This window comes from Delphinapterus leucas, chromosome 16, assembly GCF_059928025.1.
Source record: "Delphinapterus leucas isolate spDelLeu-1000000601 "Yukka" chromosome 16, BTC_Dleu_Yukka2, whole genome shotgun sequence".
In the NCBI taxonomy this organism is placed as follows: Eukaryota; Metazoa; Chordata; class Mammalia; order Artiodactyla; family Monodontidae; genus Delphinapterus; species Delphinapterus leucas.
Genome location: NC_143144.1, coordinates 11202780 through 11224166, shown reverse-complemented (window position 1 = coordinate 11224166; position 21387 = coordinate 11202780). Strand labels below are relative to the sequence as shown.

The following is a 21387-nucleotide window of genomic DNA, read 5'->3' as shown; positions in this document are numbered from 1 at the left end:
GTTACAAGCACAAACATACTGGTGTAGCTTTGAGATCTGACTGACAAGTAGGGAGGAAACTGGAATAAAGTAAAAATCCCACATTTTTAGCAGGAAAATCCCACATTCTCTTTCAGTAAGAAAGAAGCTCCCTGGGGTGAGAAAAGTGAGTGGAAAATAAGTAAACGTAATTTGTTAGATTTTAACACGGACCTCTAAATAAAGATAGTGACTTCTTGGTGTGACTGCAAGTTACAGCCTTTAATATTAATATACCCATGGAAAAATTTCAGGAAGCCAGTGCCTGTGATGACGGGGAGGACCACAGCTGTAATACTAGGTTGGAAAATTAACATTCTGCTAAAGAATAAAAAAGTTCACCGGTGTCAAAAGATAATTTCCATAAGCAAAGCAAAAAGCCCTGAATTTTCCCCATGGTGTAGAAAATGAGTTCACGGTTAAGAACTGATTGACTGAATGTGTTTAGCTTAGAAGGTGGCCTTTCCTACCTCCCTCATGCATATAAAGGAGGTTTCATACATATAGAAGAGGTAGCAATAAACTGTAATAACCACGATGCTATGCAGAACAGATTGGAGAGCTAAGAATTTCAGAACTGGATATAAGGTTTCAGTGTAAAATCTGTAAGCAGAGCTTCCATATTTTTTAAGAATCAAACTGACTTTTGCTTGAAAAAGTTCTTTTGCCCATAGAAATAAAAACAATTTGAAATACACTTTATTAAATCTTAAGCATAAATTCAGGATAACTTTTAGAGAACTTAGCTAATACTTTGTAAAATCAGACAGTGCTCTTCCCATGAATAAGTAAAAGAAAATAATGGCTTTTCAATGCTCGCGAATTTCAATTTCTTTTAAATCACTTTTGCACTAAATCTCTCTCAAGCATATTATGCAGAATGGCTGGATCCACCTAAGGGACCTTCTCATATAAACGTTATTGAGACAGAAATTTGTACCTATCTAAATCTGCTAATATTTCAAAGAACTAAATAGGAAATATCTTTCCTTTCATTATATATTTTAACAAAAATGCCTCTGTAGAAAATGTGAAAAGATCTGGAGAGAGTATGATCTGTGATGTAATACAAAACTTCAAAAAAGGCACAGGCATATTCTTACCATCACCATGAGTCTATGTTTAAGAATGAATATATTAAAGATGTGTTGCAAAGGCAATAAAGTGTAAAATGAAAGAAGACGGTATTACAGAAATTTTGGGTTTTAGTAATAATGAAAATGAAAACAAATGATCATGTAGACAATCTCAACTCTGCTTCTCCTCTTGACAGAATTCTTGTACATAATTTTCCCTGCCAAAGCCACCTGAAAATGGAACAGGTAACAGCAGCAATTGTAAAAAAAAAAAAACTAATTTTGTTGGGCTCTATATTAATCTAACCTTATTTCTCCCCAGAATTCTGTTCATAGTACCTTCTCTATCCCATAGAAAGAAAGAAATGTGTGAAGTGGGTGAATCTGCCCTGTAGTTAGCTTCTCACCACTCCTTACACACAAACGCTGTCCTAGAAGGTTTATTCAGAAACTTGAATATAATGTGAATAAAGCAAAGCCTAAACACATTTTACCCTTCAAAGTTCTGTTTCTGCTACCCATACATAAGCAAAAACTTTGCTTATTCCCTTTCCAAACGATCACTCTTTATTCCCTCTTCTCCTCTCATCAAAAAAAAAAAAAAAAAAAAGGCTGGATCCCAGAGCTGCTACTCATACAGATACTTTTAAATGTGGATTAGAAATGTCAACACTTAACTTTGTGCATAAAAGCTTCAAAAGTTCACCATGGTCTCATGCTTGTTCTTTGGTCAAATTTCATTCAGACTAATTTGGCTACTAGTCAAGGTGACTATCATATTTAAAAAAATATATTGTTGGATGAGTTACAAAGAGACTGCATATTATAGATTAGTTTGTATAACTGGCCTTTATGAAAAAGATGATTAAGAGAGGAAAAATATAGCATTTGTACTGTAGCTAAAGAGGCATGTGGAAAAGGAGGGAGGTTCTTTAAGAGAACGATGCTCGAGTAGAAAATCTCTAATCACATTGGGGATCCAGGGTCCAGGAACAAGAAAATACCAGAGCTCGAATTTCTATAAACGTTAATCTGATGCTGTGCTGAAAACTAATATAGATCCTAAGAAAACAGCAGCAAAAAGAGCCCTTGGTTAGGAGGGGTTTGTTGCTGATGTATCACTAAGGGATCTAGGACTACGGGCCCCAAGGAAAGGGGCTGAAAACAGAAAGAATGAGGGTTAAAAAACCAAAACAAAACCAGAAAGAGAACTTTAAAACTGGAAAAGAAAACAAGAAGATGCACCACCAGCAGAGCACACTGCCTTTCAAAAAGGACCAAACTCTACTCCTTTATATCCTAATACCAACCAGTGGCTGGAAGGGGATCTGACACAAAGGTGAGTAACTGACAACTTGAATTTTAATTCAACAATGCTGAGGATAAACACAAAATAAGAGAAGTGAGAGGAGGCTGTCTTGATGATCTGTTCTGAATCTTAGATTTAAAATAAGGAGTTCTTTTTGTACTTAAATGGCACTGAGCCAGATGGGGAAGAGGTCTTTCCTTTTACTCTAAGAGAATAATCAAGTATTCTGTATTGCAGATACTCTAATATAAATGTATAACGCTGCACAGGCTAAACTCAAGGCCTTTACATTGTCTAGAAATTTGGAGAATCCATAGAGTTTTAGTTTAGTTTTTTTTAAGAGCAGAGAAATTAATTTCATTAGGAAAGATTTAAGTGTACCTTAAAATCTGATGTCCGTCCAATGTATCTTTCAAAATGAAAAATCAATGCCAATAAACATTTTAAGGAGAAAAGTATTACATGTTAGATTTTTTTTAAGTTCTCAAAATTTACCCATCCTTAAAAATGAGTTTGCCTATTGACTTTTAGACTCAAGTTAGTATTGTGATGGATAGAAAGTGCTTATACCATCCGGGAGCACACCACAAGCATCGCGGTAGTCTATGCTCTTCTATCTCCTGATGTTGTAAATGTTAAGAATAACAAAAACTGGGCTGTTAGTAATAGGACTATGGTACCTACCAAACTCCAGGATATACTGGTGGGCTTCGTCCACATAGCGAATGAGCTGCTGAAGGAAACTATAGGCAAATCGTTTCTCAATAGAAGGAGTGTCCAATTCCAGGTCCTTGAATCCTCTAGAACAGCAAAAAGGAAAAATGGAAACCATCATCTACAAAGACTGTTAGAAGGTAAGGTAAAAACGAAATATATTTTGTTAAATACCTATATATAGAGAAGTATATTTAACATGTTACATATAGCAATATACAGATGTGTATATATACACACACACAGATATAGATAAATTTGCAAGGTTAGCTAATATTCTTGTAGCTAAAAACAAAAAAGATTTAATTTATAAAAAATACTTCGCACCTGATATAAAACTGTACTAAATAGCTATTACTATGTAATAAAATGTTGCATTTAGAAAAATAGAGTATCATTTTTGCCTAGGGATTTTGCCTAAATGATGGATGGGGACTTAACATAAGAAGTGTAAGGAACTCAATTATGTGGCACAACAGCTAAGGGCATTAATGTTTCTGACACGTATATTTTGAACATACTAAACAGTAGCTCTAAGATTTAAAGAGATCACTGAGTTCATTTTCAGCCTTAAATCTGACAGGGATATTTAAATATTCAGTCTTATAACGAGAATGTGTAACTGGAGTAGGTGTGCATTTACCTGGATACAGCATAGCCATTGATCTGCAGGAACTTGAGGATGTCCTGTGCTTTTTCCCTATCCTTGGCTTTCTCTTTGGCCGTCAGTGTATCATAGGGTACCAGCAGGGGATGGTTTCCACCTCCTAAGAGGATGTCAAGACAGGAACACAGCATAGTAATTAGAAAATAATGTGAAATGAGATATGGCTGCATGTATAATAGGACTGCACTACAGCACTTCTGGTGTCCTCCACTTATACACAGGATATATAGGACTCATATAAGACTTCCCTCTCTCGTGCCTTTAATGCTCCAATTAATTCAGGAAACCTGTTCACAAAAGACTGTGCTTATGCCTTCTAAGAGGCAATTAAAACATGAACATACAGGCATTTGTAATTTCAAACGCCAATGACATCTGCAGTCACACAAGAAAGGAAAAGAAGCTGTGTTCTCCTCTCCACTGGAACTCCAAATGCAGAGTGTATTTATGCACCAAAACCTGCACAGCTGGATCCAGTAAAATTACAAGGCATGTTTCAAGCAATATGCTTCATTTGCCACCACACAGAGAGAAGAGAAAAAAATGCCTTAAATATGGAATTTTTACTATGCCTCCCAGATCAGAGAGTACTTTATGGTCACATCTTTCTAAATATACAAAACCCATACTTAGACTGCAGGTACAAGTTGATTGCTCTTAAATATCTAATAAAAGTAACATATGTACTTGATTAAGAATTTTGGCAAGAACCTAGGTTTCTACTATACCTCTTCTGGTAAGAAATACTAAAAGCATTCTTTGAGATTTGAAAATTCTGGGAAGCATTTAAACTTAAAAAAACTGATAAAAAGAAAACAATTTATAAAACTATAAATTTTATAAAATTTTTTGTAAAAATTTCAAAAAATGCACTGGTAATTCCAGATGTTAAGATTTCATACAGGGAATGCTATTAAAGCAGCAGCAACATGCATAGCATAGTAAGTCCCAAATTTAAGGTTTACAAAACACATATAGGAATATATTTTATGCGGGATGCTGAAATTCCTTGAAATACAACTGCTAAGGGAACACCAGAAAAAAACAACTATTTTGTTTGAATTATGATGACAACATAGAGACTATTAAATCCCTGTCCGATGGGGTTAAGCCAGGAGCTCCCCAAACAATCATAAATGTTGAACCGGCCCCACACAAGAAATAAGCAGACAAAAAGGCAAAGGAGAAAATGCCATGCTCTCCTAGAGCTTGCTTTGACTGAGAGCGCCATCTACAGAAATGCAATCACGCACTGAACCTTCTGACCATTAGGTGACACTATACACCACAAATGCAAAGGGAGTCAGGAACTACCACGTTAACCCGAAGCATATTAAGAAGCCATCAGTAATTTTACAGTATGATACAATTATTAATGTAATATAATACACTTGTCAGAAGAATACAATTCTCATGCGATACTAAGAAACATTTTGTGGACAGCAAGAAGGATAGAGAATCAACTACTAAGCCCACTGAGAACAAATTTGACTTCTGTCATAATCACAGATAGAATTTAAAAGCATATTTTATGAAAATATTTATGAAGCAAACATTTAACTTAATCATGCTGCGATCATAACCTATTTAGAAATTCTATCCTTTATTCCTAGAGAAACTGGCAACTTAATTTGTAATCCACAATGATCTGGGGGGGGGAGGTCAGACACTAACAGGTTACTTTGGGAAGGGTGAGGGGCAAGGGGGGGTGGGGAAGAGGGGAAGAGGGAAAGAGAGAAAGAGAGAAAGAGAGAGAGAGAATGAATAAAGCCTAAACTTTAAAAATCCTAAGAACACAAAGTACGCTCTGACTCTAAAACCCTTCAGAACTAGATAGGGTGGGTTCTTCGAAGTCAGCCGACAGACTGGAAATGATGTCCTTTGCTGTGCCACTTAGCTAATGGCAGTGTGGCTACCTTGATCTTGCCTATTTACAACATGAGTATAGATATTATGTGGCAGGGAGGTAAAGAAACGAGCTAAACCTGAGAGGTGAATAAATACGCAGGAATTCCTAGGACTCTGCCTCAGACGTACTGCCTGGCTTGTGCACTCATTCATGCTAAAGGGTCAAAATTGTTTTGACACCAGCACTGTCCTTGGCTTAGTGACAGGTCATTGCAGCCCAAAATATGTGATAGTGGGGAAAGAAGAATAAAAAGAAATGCTAGTTCTTTACATTTTTCACTAATTGGGGAACATGGATAATATTTCTTGGACTCTCACTCCTTTTTTCTATTCATGACATACTCCTTAAACTGCCTGATTTCCCCCAAACTCTGCTAGCTTCTTAAAGTAGATTGGGAAGGCACTGAGGAACAGACAACCTGGGTGAGCAAAAGAGGACATTTTCTCCCAGTTTTTCTAAAGCAGATTCATCTTCTGCACATAGATGTAGGGATGATAGAAGAGCCCTGAGCCCTGGATGGGGCTGAAACAAAAGTGGGCAGGTGTGGCACTGACTCTCTTAGTTGTCCAAGTGTCTAAATGACTAAATGGCTATTTCAAGTCATTTCCTTATTCCTGACGTCCTGGCTTCTCTCCTCTCCTGCTGTTTCTTTGTCTCTTTCCTATTGTTTTTCAATGTCTCTCTCTCTCAAACACACACACACACACACACACACACACACACACACACACCATAGGTACTAAGACATGCAGTAGGTGACAGGCCTCTCCCACACTCCCACCCACAGAGTTGTCAGGACACAAGTTGGCTGTCAAGGTCTCCAGGAGAGGGAACACGTTGGAGAAAAGACACCTGTAGCTTCTGTCCTAAAACTGTCCACAGTCTCAAGCCTTTCTGGTTCCAAGAATCATTTCTCCTTCCTTTAGCCCCAATAACTTAAAAGCCAAGATCCAGTGCTATATACTTCAATACCTTTTCTATTGGCCTGCTGTTTCAGTGCCAAACAACTCCCTTTCTCCTTTGAAAGGGTAGCCTTCATGGGGTAAGAATACTAATTTCACCACCTCACCTTTTAGCCTTTGCTCCAACTATGCTTGTCTCCCCCCTACACAGTATGAATTTGGACCAGTACAAGCTGGATGCAGAGGTACAGATGCCTCATTTATGAGTGATGTGCTTCAAAGAAAACACTGACTGTAGGACACCCAATGGCTGGCCCAGAAGTTAAAGGATGATGATTTTCTAGCATACTTATTAGACGTGAGTACTAAGATAGCTGCTTATTACTTTTAGTTGTAACCAAACCATAGTGATTGAAACACACTTAGAAAACAAAACTGAATTTTTTTCATGTAATCTGCTCATGGAACAAACAGTAATTTTGTTAACTAGTTATGTGGACAATGCTCCTTCAATAACCTAAGTGAAAATTCTATAACTCTGTAACTCAGTTACTCATCCATCCTTCCATCCATCCATCAGCCAATCAAACAACTGATCATTCATTTTACAAACACTGATGGAATATTTCTAGAAAAACAGGTCTAGCCCTGAGCCAAATTCTTGAATAGGCAATTTTGGTATATGGAATCCTTTTTGTTCATTTCTATGCCCAATTCTAATTTGCTTTCCTCGGTTTCCTAGTGCTTGGTGCCTGGTACCACCCTCCAATATCACAGCTATTCCTTTCATTATGAAATATCTCCACCTCCCAAAATGATCTCCTTCTCTATTCTTACCTGTATCAATAAATAAGAAATAGAGAGTTTCCTGGTGTCCAGAGCTGTACAATAAGGATGACAAAAGTAATCAAAATTGTGGCTCTGAACCTGAACTATATTCTCATTGGGGGAAAGAGACCCACATAGGAAGTAACTAAAGAAAACACACACACACACATTATAAACAATATGTGTATAATCTAAAGCTAATGCTGCTGATTTATTCAGCTAATACTGAATAAATAACAATGAAAGAGATCATTAGATGCATTAAACTGAAGAAAATATTTATGTAAATATCATATATTTATATTAAGAAATATAATTTTCTCAATAAGCTAAGAAAAGATTTGAGAAATGACTAAGAGAATACTAGGTTGTTTTAGTATTTAATAACAACAGCAGAAAAGAGCAAGCAAAAGAATATGAGGGGCGGAGTCAAGACGGCATACTAGGAGGACGCAGAATTCGCGTCTCCGCACAACTAGGGCATCTACCAGGCCCCAGTGGGGGACCACGGTCACCTGAGGGGACGGGAGGAACCCCCAGCGACTGGGTAGGACGCGGGGTGCGGGGGGAGTGAAGGGGGAGGAGAAGTGGCGGCGGGACGGGACTAGCGTCCCTGAGGGGAAGGGATCCCAGGCCCGAAGGGGGAAATTGGGGAACCACTGGGAGGGCAGAGGATCAAAAGGGAGCGTGGCCAGGTTTCCCCTGCCCACTTGGACCCCCCAGGAACCTGCTGAGATCCCCGGGCCTGATCCTCTGCCCACCGAGGCCCCCTGCAGCCGCGTGGGTCCTGAGGGAGTAGGAGGTGGGGAAGGGGGAGCAAAAGTAAAGGCCAGACCTCCGGGGCTGGCACCCCTGAAGGGTGGCTGGCACCCCAGTGGCTACGGGGTAGACAGTGGGGGAGGGACACGAAGGAACGGAGGGGAACGGGGCCAGTGCTTTCCCTGTCCACCTAGGCACCCGAGAGGCTGCTGGGACCTAATCCTCTGCCCTCGGAGCCTCCCTCCTGCTGCTCAGAGCCCAAGCCCCGCCCCTACACTGCCACCCAGGGCCCCACCTCTGTACTCGGAGACCCCCTCCAACGTGCTGGCCCTAAACTCCACCCACACACCCTCACTCAGGGCCCTACCTCCAAACGCCAGAACTGCACACTCCGGAGACCCTCCTTTCCACATGCTGCCTCTCCACTTCTGCACAGGTCCTAAGCAGAGGCCCCGGCTCACCCAAAACCCCACCCCTGCCTAAGTTCCACCCACCGCCTAAACCCCATCCCTATAGCCAAGGCTTTTTTTTTTTTCCTCTTTCAGATTGGGGTTCTTGCTTTACCTGGTTGATCCACTGTTGTTGATTCTTTTATATTTTTATTTTTCCCAATAAATCTTTTATTTTTCTAATTTTATTTTATTCTTTATACTTTGTTAGTGATCTCTCCTTTTGGTGTGTTGCCACCCCCCCCCCCACCTGTTTTTTTTCTGTTCTGGTTTTATTTTACCTGGCTGCAGTTGTTTCGATTATAGTTTTATTTTTCCTAATATACTTTTTATCTTCCTAATTTTATTTTGTTTTTTATTCTTTGATATTTTACTGCTCCTTTTCTTCTTTCTTTGTTCCTTTTCTGTTTTTTATTTTACTGCACCACAAAGCTTGCGGGATTTTGATTCCCAGGCCGGAGGTCGGGTCCAAACTCCTGTGGTGGGAACTCCGAGTCCAAACCGCTGGTCTAACAGAGAACCTCAGACTCCAGGGAATATCAATCAGAGTGAGGCCTCCCAGAGGTCCTCATCTCAGCACCAAGACCTGGCTCTATCTAACTGCCTGCAAATTCCAGTCCTGGATGTCTCAGGCCAAACAACCAGTAAGACAGGAATACAGCACCACCCATCAAAAAAAAAAAAAAAAGGAAACGAAAAGAAAAATATGTTACAGATGAAGGAGCAAAGTAAAAACCTACAAGGCCAAATAAATGAAGACAAAATAGGCAACCTACCTAGAAAAGAATTCAGAGTAATGATAGGAAAGATGATCCCAAAACTCGGAAATAGAATGGAGAAAATACAAGAAACATTTAACAAGGATCTAGAAGAACTAAAGAGCAAACAAACAGTGATGAACAACAAATTACTGAAATTAAAAATACTCTAGAAGGAATCAATAACAGAATAGCCAAGGCAGAAGAATGGATAAGTGAGCTGGAAGGTAAAATGGTGGAAATAAGTGCCAGGGAGCAGAATAAAGAAAGAAAAGAATTGAGGACAGTCTCAGAGACCTCGGGGACAACATTCAACGCACCAACATTCGAACTATAGGGGTTCCAGAAGAAGAGAAAAAGAAAGGGTCTGAGAAAATATTTGAAGAGATTATAGTCAAAAACTTCCCTAACATGGGAAAGGAAATAGTCAATCAAGTCCAGGAAGCACAGAGAGCCCCATACAGGATAAACCCAAAGAGAAACAGGCCAAGACACATATTAATCAAACTATCAAAAATTAAATACAAAGAAAACATACTAAAGGCAGCAAGGGAAAAGCAACAAATAACATACAAGGGAATCCCCATAAGGTTAACGGCTGATCTTTCAACAGAAACCCTGCAAGTCAGAAGGGAGTGGGAGGACATATTTAAAGTGAGGAAAGGGAAAAACCTACAACCAAGATTACTCTACCCAGCAAGGATCTCATTCCGACTCAACAGAGAAATTAAAACCTTTACAGATAAGCAAAAGTTAAGAGAATTCAGCACCACCAAACCAGCTTTACAACAAATGCTAAAGGAACTTCTCCAGACAGGAAACACAAGAGAAGGAAAAGACCTACAATAACAAACCCCAAACAATTAAGAATATGGTAATACAAACATACATATCAATAATTACCTTAAATGTAAATGGATTAAATGCCCCAACCAAAAGACAAAGACTGGCTGAATGGATAAAAAAAAGACCTGTACATATGCTGTCTAAAAGAGACCCATTTCAGACCTAGGGACACATACAGGCTGAAAGGGAGGGAATGGAAAAAGATATTCCATGCAAATGGAAATCAAAAGAAAGCTGGAGTAGCAGTTCTCATATCAGACAAAATAGACTTTAAAATAAAGACTATTACAAGAGACAAAGAAGGACACTACATAATGATCAAGGGATCAATCCAAGAAGAAGATATCACAATTGTAAATACTTATGCACCCAACATAGGAGCACCTCAATACATAAGGCAAATGCTAACAGCCATAAGAGGGGAAATCAACAGTAACACAATCATAGTTGGGGACTTTAACACCCCACTTTCACAAATGGACAGATCATCCAAAATGAAAATAAATATGGAAACACAAGCTTTAAATGATACATTAAACAAGATGGACTTAACTGATATTTATAGGACATTCCATCCAAAAACAATAGAATACACTTTCTTTTCAAGGGCTCATGGAACTTTCTACGGGATATATCACATCTTGGGTCACAAATCAAGCCTTGGTAAATTTAAGAAAATTGAAATCATATCAAGTATCTTTTCCAATCACAACGCTATGAGACTAGATATCAATTATAGGAAAAAAACTGTAAAAATACAAACACATGGGAGCTAAACAATACACTACTAAAAAATCAAGAGATCACTGAAGAAATCAAAGAGGAAATCAAAAAATACCTAGAAACAAATGACAATGAAAACAAGATGACCCAAAACCTATGGGATGCGGCAAGAGCAGTTCTAAGAGGGAAGTTTACAGCAATACAATCCTACCTCAAGATACAAGAAAAGTCTCTAATAAACAACCTAACCTTACCCCTAAAGCAGTTACAGAAAGAAAAACAAACCCCAAAGTTAGCAGAAGGAAAGAAGTCATAAAGATCAGATCAGAAATAAATGAAAAAGAAATGAAGGAAACAATAGCAAAGATCAATAAAACTGAAAGCTGATTCTATGAGAAGATAAACAAAATTGATAAACCATTAGTCAGACCCACCAAGAAAAAAAGGGAGAAGACTCAAATCAAGAGAATTAGAAATGAAAAAGGAGAAGTTACAACAGACACCACAGAAATACAAAGCATCCTAAGAGACTACTACAAGCAACTCTATGCCAGTAAAATGGACAAGCTGGAAGAAATGGACAAATTCTTAGGAAAGCACAACCTTCTGAGACTGAACCAGGAAGAAATAGAAAATATAAACAGACCAATCACAAGCACTGAAATTGAAACTGTGATTAAAAATCTTCCAAAAAACAAAAGCCCAGGGCAAGATGGCTTCACAGGCGAATTCTATCAAACATTTAGAGAAGGACTAACACCTATCCTCAAACTCTTCCAAAATATAGCAGAGGGAGAAGCACTCCCAAATTCATTCTATGAGGCCACCATCACCCTGACACCAAAACCAGACAAAGATGTCACAAAATAAGAAAACTACAGGCCAATAGCTCTGATGAACACAGATGTAAAAATCCTCAACAAAATACTAGCAAAAAGAATCCAACAACACATTAAAAGGATCACACACCATCATCAAGTGGGGTTTATCCCAGGAATGCAAGGATTCTTCACTATACGCAAATCAATCAGTGTGATACACCATATTAACAAACTGAAGGATGAAAACCATATAATCATCTCAATAGATGCACAAAAAGCTTTTGACAAAATTCAACACCCATTTATGATAAAAACTCTCCAGGAAGTAGCATAGAGGGAACCTACCTCAACATAATAAAGGCCATATATGACAAACCCACAGCCAACATCATTCTCAATGGTGAAAAACTGAAACCATTTCCTCTAAGATCAGAACAAGACAAGGTTGCCCACTCTCACCACTCTCATTCAACATAGTTTTGGAAGTTTTAGCCACAGCAATCAGAGAAGAAAAGGAAATAAAAGGAGCCCAGTTTGGAAAAGAAGTAGTAAAACTGTCACTGTTTGCAGATGACATGATACTATACATAGAGAATTCTAAAGATGCTACCAGAAAACTACTAGAGCTAATCAATGAATATGCAGAGTAGCAGGATACAAAATTAATGCAGAGAAATCTCTTGCATTCCTATATGCTAATGATGAAAAATTTGAAAGAGAAATTAAGGAAACACTCCCATTTACCACTGCAACAAAAAGAATAAAATACCTAGGAATAATCCTACCTTAAGAGACAAAAGACCTGTACACAGAAAACTATAAGACACTGATGAAAGAAATTAAAGATGATACAAATAGATGGAGAGATATACCATGTTCTTGGATTGGAAGAATCAACAATGTGAAAATGTCTATACTACCCAAAGCAATCTACAGATTCAATGCAATCCCTATCAAACTACCACTGGCATCTTCCACACAACTAGAACAAAAATTTTCACAATTTGTATGGAAACACAAAAGACCCTGAACATCCAAAGCAATCTTGAGAAAGAAAAATGGAGCTGGAGGAATCAGGCTCCCTGATTTCAGACTATATTACAAAGCTACAGTCATCAAGACAGTATGGTACTGGCACAAAAATAGAAATATAGATCAATGGAACAGGATAGAAAACCCAGAGGTAAACCCACACACATATGGTCACCTTATCTTTGATAACGGAGGCAAGAGCATACAATGGAGAAAAGACAGCCTCTTCAATAAATGGTGCTGGGAAAACTGGACAGCTACATGTAAAAGAATGAAATAGAACACCCCCTAACACCATACACAAAAATAAACTCAAAATGTATTAAAGACCTAAATGTAAGGCCAGGCAGTATAAAACTCTTAGAGGAAAACAGAGCAGAACACTCTATGACATAAATCACAGCAAGATCCTTTTGACCCGCCTCCTACAGAAATGGAAATAAAAACAAAAATAAACAAATGGGACCTAATGAAACTTAAAAGCTTTTGCACAGCAAAGGAAACCATAAACAAGATGAAAAGACAGAAAGAGAAAAACAAATGCCATATGCTAACACATATATATGGAATTTAAAAAAAAATGGTTCTGAAGAACCTAGGGGAAGCACAGGAATAAAGACACAGACGTAGAGAATGGACTTGAGGACATGGGGAGGGGGAAGTGTAAGCTGGGACAAAGTGAGAGAGTAGCATTGACATATATACACTACCAAATGTAAAATAGATAGCTAGTGGGAAGCAGCTGCAGGGCATAGGGAACCACCTAGAGGGGTGGGATAACGAGGGTGGGAGGGAGATGCAAGAGGGAGGGGATATGGGGATGTATGTATACATATAGCTGATTCACTTTGTTATACAGCAGAAACTAACACAACAATGTAAAGCAATTACACTCCAATAAAGATGTTAGAAAAAAAGAATGTAAGAGACAATAACATAACTGGACTGAACAAGACAAAGAGGCTGAGGATGGGAGATAGAATGAAATGAGAAATGTTTAAGTTGGGGATAGAAGTCAGTGAGGGAGGTCTACCTAACTAATAGAACACCTCGGGTATTAGGATAAGAAATATAGTTATCTACATGCTAAAATGGGCAAGAGAGAGCCATCAAAATTCTGGGACATGAGGAAATATACACTAGCAATCAGGAAATCAGGAAATAGCATTTCCACCTTGAAACTATTACAGCCATATTTGAACCATTCTAATAAAATAAAGCTGTAATGAGCTCTTATGCTGAAAACACTATTTTATCCTTATCATACGTTCATGTACTCAAACTCTGGTTGTTTTTTTATAAGGATTTTTAGAAAATATTACCTTTGGACTCCAGTTCCAGTTTCTTTTTCTTTGCCCATATATTATGGTAGTTTTCAGCCATCATTTCTGCCATAGCCTTAAACGAACAAAATATTTAGCAACTAAGTTATACTCTAAAAGGATAGTAGAAAAAGATAACTTTGCCTTCCAATATGTAATATCAAAACATACTTTAAATTAATAAATCGTAGTGTGTTAGTGCTAAAACACATGTAAAAGATAATTAAGCACAGCTTTGTTATTTAGAATTTGAATTTCAGAGGATTCTATTGATCTGTGAATTTACAAACCAGCAGAGGTGATGTGATGGGAATGGTCATTGTTCTTTATAATGTTTAAAGATACATGTTTTGTTAATTTAATAATGAAACTTCAAACTAGCTATGGACTTTAAAAATATGTTTATTTACAAGTTCTTATTTTAATTTCTAAAGTTTTAAAAGATGATGTAAACCTTACTGAATGAACATTGAATGCAAAGAGCATCAGACAAGCAGTCTAGATCCATGTCTGTCCCAATCTAGGTCAGTCTGAGGTCTTGGACGAGCCTTGGCCTCTGTGGCCTTTGGGTTTTGACAAGATTACCTCCAAGATTCCTTTCATTTTTGATTTTCAAGTTTACTATGTCACGTTAATACATTCGTAACAGAGCAATGACAAAGGGCAAGCCAAACAATTTAACAATCCATAGATTTTTTTATCTTTATATACTTATATCTCTTGGAATAATACTAACAATGCCAATATCACTGTCTGATCATTATATTGACCTGTTAACTTATGTTCCATGGAAACAAACTTTATCTTTTCACTCAAATCAGGCAATTCAAAGTAGGTTCCTTAGTGACAAAGGAGACAGATAGAACTATGGTGGAGAAAGCAAAATGCCATCAGTTTCCCTGGATAAACAACTTATAATATATATTCTTTCATGAGTAGTTAAAGTGATCCTTGAGCAGAGCATTAAACTACTGATTTAGTCTCTTCTCACATGCAGCTATTTAATTACATTAGGACTTTTACATAGATGTGATCTTTAAAGAAAATATATTATCCTAGAAAAAGTTCTATCAACTTCTACAGCATTAAAAGCTTAGGGTACATAATCTATAAATTCCATGGACCTTCTATATGATCACTACATTCAAATAATTCATGCTGTAAAACACATGCAGGAAGTGTTACAGTATGCTTTTTAAAAATGAAATTTGCAGAATATTTTTAAAAGTACTTACATGCAGATCTCTGGATAGTGTAACATTGCTCATGTCAATGGCTCGGGGGCTATAACCATGGGCGGCATCTACAGAAACCTAGATAATTTGCAAAAAAAATAGCCTCTCATTAAGAAACCCAGTAGAGAGAGATTTAAGAGACACTTTGGAAATATAAGGCAAACAAAATTCCAAATGTAATGTTTCCTCAGATAAAACTGGCAAGTAGCTACACAAATTGATTTTGCAAACATATCTAGCAGATTAAATTATATTTGGGTGTCTGACAAGTATTTATGATTGAATACTACATCCCAATATCTTAGGGATTGCCAATCTGTAAAGCTAACGATCAGGATTCAACAAATTATGTAGTGAGTGCAAGATTCTGAAATATTACCGGAATCAAAGGATAACTGAATTATTGAGTTTCTTACAAATTCTAATTGGCTGCAATGAAATTTTCTTTTCCTCACACAAACGGTAGTTAATCAAAGAGGTCAGTATTTATAAATGTCTTTATGGGCCAAATAGATAAAATAAAGCCAACTTTTTAATTTTAAAAGCGTATCATATAGTACTCAGTGATTTGTAACGACATCCTCAATCACCAGAGGGTTTCCTTAATATCTAAATTTTGACATTTTAAGGATGAAATCTACAAAAAGACAACCTACAGAATGGGAGAAAATATTTGCAAATGATGTGACTGACAGGGGATTAATTTCCAAAATATAAAAACGGCTCATACAGCTCAGTATCAAAAAAACAACAACAACAAACACCCCAATCAAATAATGGGCAGAAGACGTAAATAGACATTTCTCCAAAGAAGACATACAGATGGCCAACTGGCACATGAAAAGATGCTCAACATTGCTAATTATTAGAGGAATGCAAATCAAAACTACAATGAGGTACCACCTCTCACTGGTCAGAATGGCCATCATTAAAAAGTCTACAAATAACAAATACTGGAGAGAGTCTGGAGAAAAGGGAACCAACCCTCTGACACTGTTGGTGGGAATGTAAGTTGGTGCAGCCCCTATGGAAAACAGGATGGAGATTCCTCAAAAAACTAAAAATAGAGTTGCCATATGATCCAGCAATCCCATTCCTGGACATATACCCAAACAAAACTATGATTCAAAAAGACACATGCACCCTTATGTTCACTGCAGCACTATTCACATTAGCCAAGACATGGAAACGACCTAAGTGTCCATCGACAGATGAATGGATAAAGAAGATGTGGTACATATATACAATGGAATACTACTCAGCCATGGAAAAGAATGACATACCATTTGCAGCAACATGGATGGACTTAGAGATGATCATACTAAGTAAAGTAATTCAGAAAGAGAAAGACAAATAGCATATGATATCACTCATATGTAGAATCTAAAATATGACACAAATGAACCTATCTATGAAACAGAAACACACTCACAGACATAGAGAACAGACTTGTGGTTGCCAAGCGGGAGGGGGTTGGATGGAGTGGGAGTTTGGGATTAGCAGATGCAAACTATCATATACAGAATGGATAAACAACAAGGTCCTACTGTATAGCACAGGGAACTGTATCCTGTGATAAACCATAATGGAAAAGCATATAAAAAGAATGTATATATATGTATAATTGAATCACTTTGCTGTACAGCAGAAATTAACACAACATAAGTCAACTATACTTCATTTAAAAAAACAAGAATGAAACCTATCTTCCCATCAACTGCAAGAGGGTTTCACTTACTGTCAGGAGCTCTTACCTCATTCCACCCAACGGCATATTATGGGAAAGTATGCCACAGAAATGAACTCTGGTTCATGCTTATAAATCTGAAATTATGTTTGATATATTTCAGAACTGTGTATATTCTCTTGTCAGACATGGATAAACAAAAAAGCTAAATAAAAGGTACAAGACAGCTCAGATCTGTGCCCGTGAACCAAAGGGAGGCTATCACATGCTACCATTAATCATGTTCTCATGGGCTACACTCAACTCACTGGTCAGTTTTAACGGAATCTTGGCTTCTGTGTCAGTACTGAGCCTCTGCTGGGTACCATCCATAAGAGAATGTGGAATAAAAATCACAGTTTTTTCTCCCTCAAATACCCATGAAAGGAAACTGAGACTTAGAGAACTTAAGTGACTCGCCCAAGGTCACAGAGCTAAAATTCTGAGCAGGCAGGATTCCAACTCAGGCTGTCTGACTCCAGGCCCACTGCTCTCTCACTGTCACCTCTTTCCTTCAACATATCGCAGTGTATTTCTTTCCCCAGCACAATACTACCCCTGCCTTCTCTAATGTAACCTGTTTCCAAGTCGCCAAGTTCAAAGTTCTCTTTGCAGCTACCATCAAACTGGTCCTGCTATGCTGGGCATGACCAACCACCACTCAACCAGCCCCCTCATTTCACCAAACCACCCACCTGGCTCTCCACTTCCCTCTCCGACCTCTTTGCCTCCTTCTCTGGCTCCTTTTCCATAAATGACCTTGAAATATTTGTGGCTTTCTGGGTTCCCTCTTCAATTGTTTCTTTCTTTATTCTAAATGCTTTCTTTAGGTGTCCCTATCCACATCTACTTTAAATATTTCATTTATCAACCATGTTTTATTAAACCAAAAATGAGTTGATCCAGCCTAGCATTGCTCCTCTGCTCTAGACTTACATTTTCAACTATTCATTACCATCTCCATTTGGGATTCTATACGTGTATTCATTTTCTACTGCTGCCATGATAAGCGACTGCCAGAAATGTAGTGGCTTAAAATATCACAAAGTTATGAGAAATCTGAAACACGTCTCAACTAGCTAAATTCAAGGTGTCCACAGGGCTGTGCTCCTTTCTAGAGGTTTTATCAAAGCATCTTTTCCCTGTCTTTCTCAGCTTCTAAAGGCCACCCGCATTTTTGACTCATGGCCCGTTCCTCCATCTTCAAGTCAGCTATACTACATCTCTCTGACCTTCCTTCTGTAGTCACGTCTCCTTTGTCCAAAGCCAGGAAAGGGTATCCACCTTTAAGGATCCTTGTGATTATGCTGGACCCACCAATAATTCAGTAGAATCTCCCCCATCTTAAGATCATTAACCTTGATCACATGGGCAAACGTAATCGCATTGGCAAAGCCCCAGGAAATCAACCTTTCTACAGACAACAGTGATTGGGGATCATCTTTGGAGCCAGAATTCTGCCTAACACGACATCGAAAATCAAAAGCATATTCTCTCCTTGCCACCCACCCCCCAGCACTAACCTCACCTCACATATGCTACCCACCTGGTAGGCCAGTACAGACCCATGGCAACCCCCTCTGATTAGGGGGTTGATTAGGGGGAGATTGAAGGCAGAAAGACAAACTCCATAGGAGGATACTGAATGTGTTGCATGAAACAAAACAAAACATTAAATATCTGAATTAGATAGAGCAAAGACAGTGGACATGGAGGGAAGCGGATGTATCCCAGAGATGTTTTGTAGTAGAAGAGACAGAATTTTGTGACTTTTAAGTCATTATATCATGTAAATCGTAAACAGCAGAATCAAGTTTTTAAAGTAATTCTGTCTGACTCCAAAGCACTTGTCAACTTTAAGATGGCCCCCAATGTTCTGCCTGATTTGGCCCCTGAGACCTCTCTTCCCATCTCCTTGTTACTCATGAGCTCCAATCTCACTGGATTCCTCGCTTTCCCTCACACACGCCAGGCCACACTCTCATCTCAGAGCACGTGCATGACTTGCAACATCCTTCCCCCAAATAGGTCCAACTCCCTCCCTTCATTTCAATTTATCTTCTCCATGCAATCTGCTCTGATAACCCTATATCATACTGCAACTCATCCCCAAAGGCTAACCAACTCCCCTGCTCTGCACTCGGAATCTGCCTTTCCATGCTACGTCTCCTCTTTCCATAATATTTATCACATTTTGATGTAGTATGTAATTCACTTACATCTATTATTTACTTTCCCCGTTAACGTGTAAGCTCCATGAGAGCAGAGGTTTTTGTCTATTTTGTTCATAGACCTATTTGAAAAGCTTAGGCTAGTACATGGAACATAGCAGGTGCTCAGTAAATAACTGTTAAAAGAATGAACGAATCATTCCTCTACCCTAGCCTGTGTTTTAGTTCAAGATAGGTGACACTTGCCAAATTTCATTCCCATCTTCCTCTCCTTCTCAGGTTATAAGCTTATTATTTTATTTTATTTTTTTTGCTGTACGCAGGCCTCTCACTGTTGTGGCCTCTCCCGTTGCGGAGCACAGCCTCCGGACGCGCAGTCTCAGCGGCCGTGGCTCACGGGCGCAGCCGCTCCGCGGCACGTGGGATCTTCCCGGACCAGGGCACGAACCCGTGTCCCCTGCATCGGCAGGCGGACTCTCAACCACTGCGCCACCAGGGAAGCCCATAAGCTTATTTTTTAAATTTGTTTAAATAATTTATACCCTACATGTGTAATAAAAACCAGATATAAGAAATTAAAATTGGGAGGTAAATAAGGAATTACTGAGAACCTGTGGAATATGACTGAAATTGTCAGAAATGCCCTCCTTTTCTGCTGAATTGAGTGACGACCAAGAAGTCGAAATCCACCAGTTTACCGCTCTGCTCAGCATCTCCTCACTGATAATTATATCAGCATCTACACACTCTATTCTTTTTTTTATTTTATTGAAGTACAGTTGATTTACAATGTTGTGTTAATTTCTGCTGTACAGCAAAGTGATTCAGTTATATATATTATTTTTCATACTCTTTTCCATTATGGTTTATCACAGGATATTGAATATGGTTCCCTGTGCTATACAGTAGGACCTTGTCACTGATCCATCCTATATGTAACAGTTTGCATCTGCTACTCCCAAACTCCCAATCAATCCCTCCCTGATGGCAACAAGTCTGTTCTCTATGTCTGTGCATCTGTTTCTGTTTCGTAGATAAGTTTATTTGTGTCATATACTAGATTCTACATATAAGTATATACTCTATTCTATATCCTATCAAGTTATTGGCTTTGTCATTGTCCATATATTACCTTAATATGCACATTACAAAACCCTAATTGAGTGGCAAATTTCCTGAAATCATGATTCATGTAGTGTTCATGGTAAACAAAAGACATTAACAATGTTACTGATCCACGTAAAAATAATAATGATCATAATTAGGTCTAACATTGAAATATATGCCTGCCGCTCCTTTAAGTGATTTATAAGCATCACAACATGTAATTCTCACAATAATCTTTTAAATTAGATGCTCTCTTCTGTTTCATTTTAAAAAGGAGAAAACTGCAGCATAGAGAGGTGAAGCAGTTTGCCTGAGCTCACAAAAAAGCTATCTACTCCATGGTGAGGCCAGGATTTCAACCCAGACAGGCTGTGCCAGATCTGGCTGAGTTAAACACAGGCCACTTCTGCCTCACAGACGGAGTGCTGAGCCCCAGTGGAAGGAAGCTAAGAATATCAGCTCCAGAATCATGTCAACAAGTGATCTCAATTCACCCAATTGCAGTCCTTACTATAAAGTAATGCCACCAAGTGTTCCTTAATTTATTCAAGAGTGTATCTATTACATAATAGAAAACATCTTTATAGTCACATGGGGAATCAGTAATGGAGAGAAGAAAAAACATTAAGAAGTTTGGCAAGATGATAACTGAAAAAGATGATAATACTGTTAGGTTAGTAATTAAGAAATGACAAGCTATTTTAACATTTCAAATAATGTTGGATTATGCTTAAAGAATGTTTGTGTGAAAATAATGGCAAGGATTAAAAATATATTTGTGGCATTTGTTGCTCTCTGTTTCTGATACTGATAGAAATATAGAAATATGCTTTCTTTTTTTTTTAAACTACTGAAGGGTCAAAGTACTACAAACTCAAACACCCTCTTTTATTTACCTTTGAAGAAATGCTCTCTGGCATTAAAAATATATAAATAATAATGGTAATAATACGAGTTACCATTTACTGAGGTAAACAGATTGAGTAACGTGCCCAGCAGTTTATATCTAGAAAGT

At 38.1% G+C, this 21387-nt stretch overlaps 1 protein-coding gene across 2 annotated transcripts in view; it reads right to left on the bottom strand.

The window, feature by feature from the left end:
* The window catches only part of RYR2 (ryanodine receptor 2), a 432618-nt gene that overhangs the window by 159100 nt on the left and 252131 nt on the right, over positions 1–21387 (bottom strand). For both annotated transcript variants that reach the window (XM_089897470.1, XM_089897471.1), the window contains exons 53-56: positions 15369–15446; positions 14134–14209; positions 3761–3884; positions 3088–3203 (exon numbers count right to left, since the gene is read on the bottom strand). In XM_089897470.1, the coding sequence (XP_089753596.1) occupies positions 3088–3203; positions 3761–3884; positions 14134–14209; positions 15369–15446 (394 nt within the window). The remainder of the gene's footprint in view (positions 1–3087; positions 3204–3760; positions 3885–14133; positions 14210–15368; positions 15447–21387) is intronic.